This window comes from Trachemys scripta, chromosome 2 (genome assembly GCF_013100865.1).
Source record: "Trachemys scripta elegans isolate TJP31775 chromosome 2, CAS_Tse_1.0, whole genome shotgun sequence".
In the NCBI taxonomy this organism is placed as follows: domain Eukaryota; kingdom Metazoa; phylum Chordata; order Testudines; family Emydidae; genus Trachemys; species Trachemys scripta.
The window spans coordinates 126,111,998-126,113,734 of NC_048299.1; the positions used below are offsets into that span (position 1 = coordinate 126,111,998).

At 69.5% G+C, this 1,737-nt stretch overlaps 1 protein-coding gene across 1 annotated transcript in view; it reads right to left on the reverse strand.

Moving 5' to 3' along the window:
* The window catches only part of SNRNP48 (small nuclear ribonucleoprotein U11/U12 subunit 48), a 16,868-nt gene extending 16,124 nt beyond the window's left edge, over positions 1 to 744 (reverse strand). The window contains exon 1 of the mRNA XM_034761537.1: positions 596 to 744. Within this exon, the coding sequence (XP_034617428.1) occupies positions 596 to 631 (36 nt within the window). The 5' untranslated portion in view covers positions 632 to 744. The remainder of the gene's footprint in view (positions 1 to 595) is intronic.
* Between the last annotated feature and the right edge of the window lie 993 nt (positions 745 to 1,737).

The following is a 1,737-nucleotide window of genomic DNA, read 5'->3' on the forward strand; positions in this document are numbered from 1 at the left end:
GGGGGGGGGGGGGGGGGGGGGTGTGGGGGGGTGCGGGGGTGGGGGGGGGGCCGGAGGGGGGGGTGGGGGTGGGGGGTAAGGGGGTGTTGGGGTCAGGGGGCGCAGTGCAGGGTGGGGTGGAGCTGAGAGGTAAGGGGGTGTTGGGGTCAGGGGGCGCAGTGCAGGGAGGGGTGGAGTTGGGGGTAAGGGGGCGCTGGGGTCAGGGGGCGCAGTGCAGGGTGGGGTGGAGCTGAGAGGTAAGGGGGTGCTGGGGTCAGGGGGCGCAGTGCAGGGTGGGGTGGAGCTGAAAGGTAAGGGGGTGCTGGGGCGGGTCGGCACGGTTCAGGCAGTGGGGAGCTGTGAGATAAGGAGGCTGGGTGCGGGGCGCAGTGCGGGCAGCGGCAGAGCTAGGAGGTAAGGGCATGTAGGCGGCGGAGCTGGGGGTGTTGGGGGAGGGGGCGCAGTGTAGGTGGGGGAGAGCTGGGGGAGGAGGGCGGGGGGTGTTGGGGGAGGGGGCGCAGTGCGGGCGGGGCCAGCCGGGCCTTCACCCGCAGGCACCACGTGACACACGCCGGGGCGAGGGAGCCCGACCCGCGGCGCTGGGAGAGATTCTTGCCTGAGCCCCAAACCACACCGCGCACGGGGCGGCCATCTCCGCGCTGGGCAGCCAGGTCTCAAACCCCGTTGTTGAAACAAAGGGACCCGGCGGCGGCCATGTTTACTAGGGGCAGGGAAATGGCTTCTCTTTACCTCGGGGTAATCTGGCTTCACTGTTATTGTAAATAACGGGAGTGGCGGCCATTTTTAGTGAGGGCAACACCATTGCCTGTGATCCCCGCGGTTGCTGGCTAAGGAGGTGAGGCTGCCAGCGCTGAGCCCGGCGCAGGGTTCAGCCCTTCGTGGTGTGACTGACATTTCACAGGCACGGAAAGTCCCGCAGCAGAAAGTGCAAATGTCGATAAATGAAATGATTTAAAGGGTATTAACGGAGTCAGGCTTCGTGCAATCCAATGGTCATTTGGGAACAGGCAGCTATTTGGTCAGCCCCACAGGGGGCCTCGCCCGTCACAGCGTGGCCCTACAGACCCATAGAGCAGACACGAGTGTAGAGAGCAGCCGCAGGCAGGTCCTGCAGCAGAAATGAGCCATAGAGAGGGAGGCTCAGCGAGGGCAGCCCCTACTGGCGGGGCGGGGCCTTGCCCAGGCTGGCGTTTGACGGACACCGGGGTTCGCCTGCGCCGCGTGTGTGACCGACGCGGCGTCCCCCGCAGGGCCCGGTCCGTGGGGCGGGGGCCGAGGCAAGGGCTCTTATTGGCCCAATGGCGGGAGAGACTCTGCAGCCCCGGCAGCGCTTGGGCCAATGGAGACGTGGCCCCCGCCCGCCGCTCACACATCTGCACCCCCAGCACCGGGGGGCAGGGGAGCGGCTCGGGGCGGGCCGCGGCTCCGAAGGCGGCCGGGCCCCTGGTACCCGCCGCCCAGGGCCCGTGTCCATAGGGGGTCGCTGCGAGCTGTCCCGGGGCACCCGGAGAGCGCTGTGACCTGCCGCGGAGCTGGCGCTGCCGGGGGAAGCAGCGCAGCGGCCCCGAGATGGGGCGGGGAGGCCGCAGGGCTGCGAGCAGCTCCTGCCCCCGGGTGGCCCGGCAGGGAAAGAAGAAGCTACAGAGGCGGCGGGGGGGAGACCGCACTAGGGAGCGGGACAGACTGCCGGCAAAGGGAACCCGCCGGGTCCCCGGGCAGGAACCGGTCCCGGGGCTC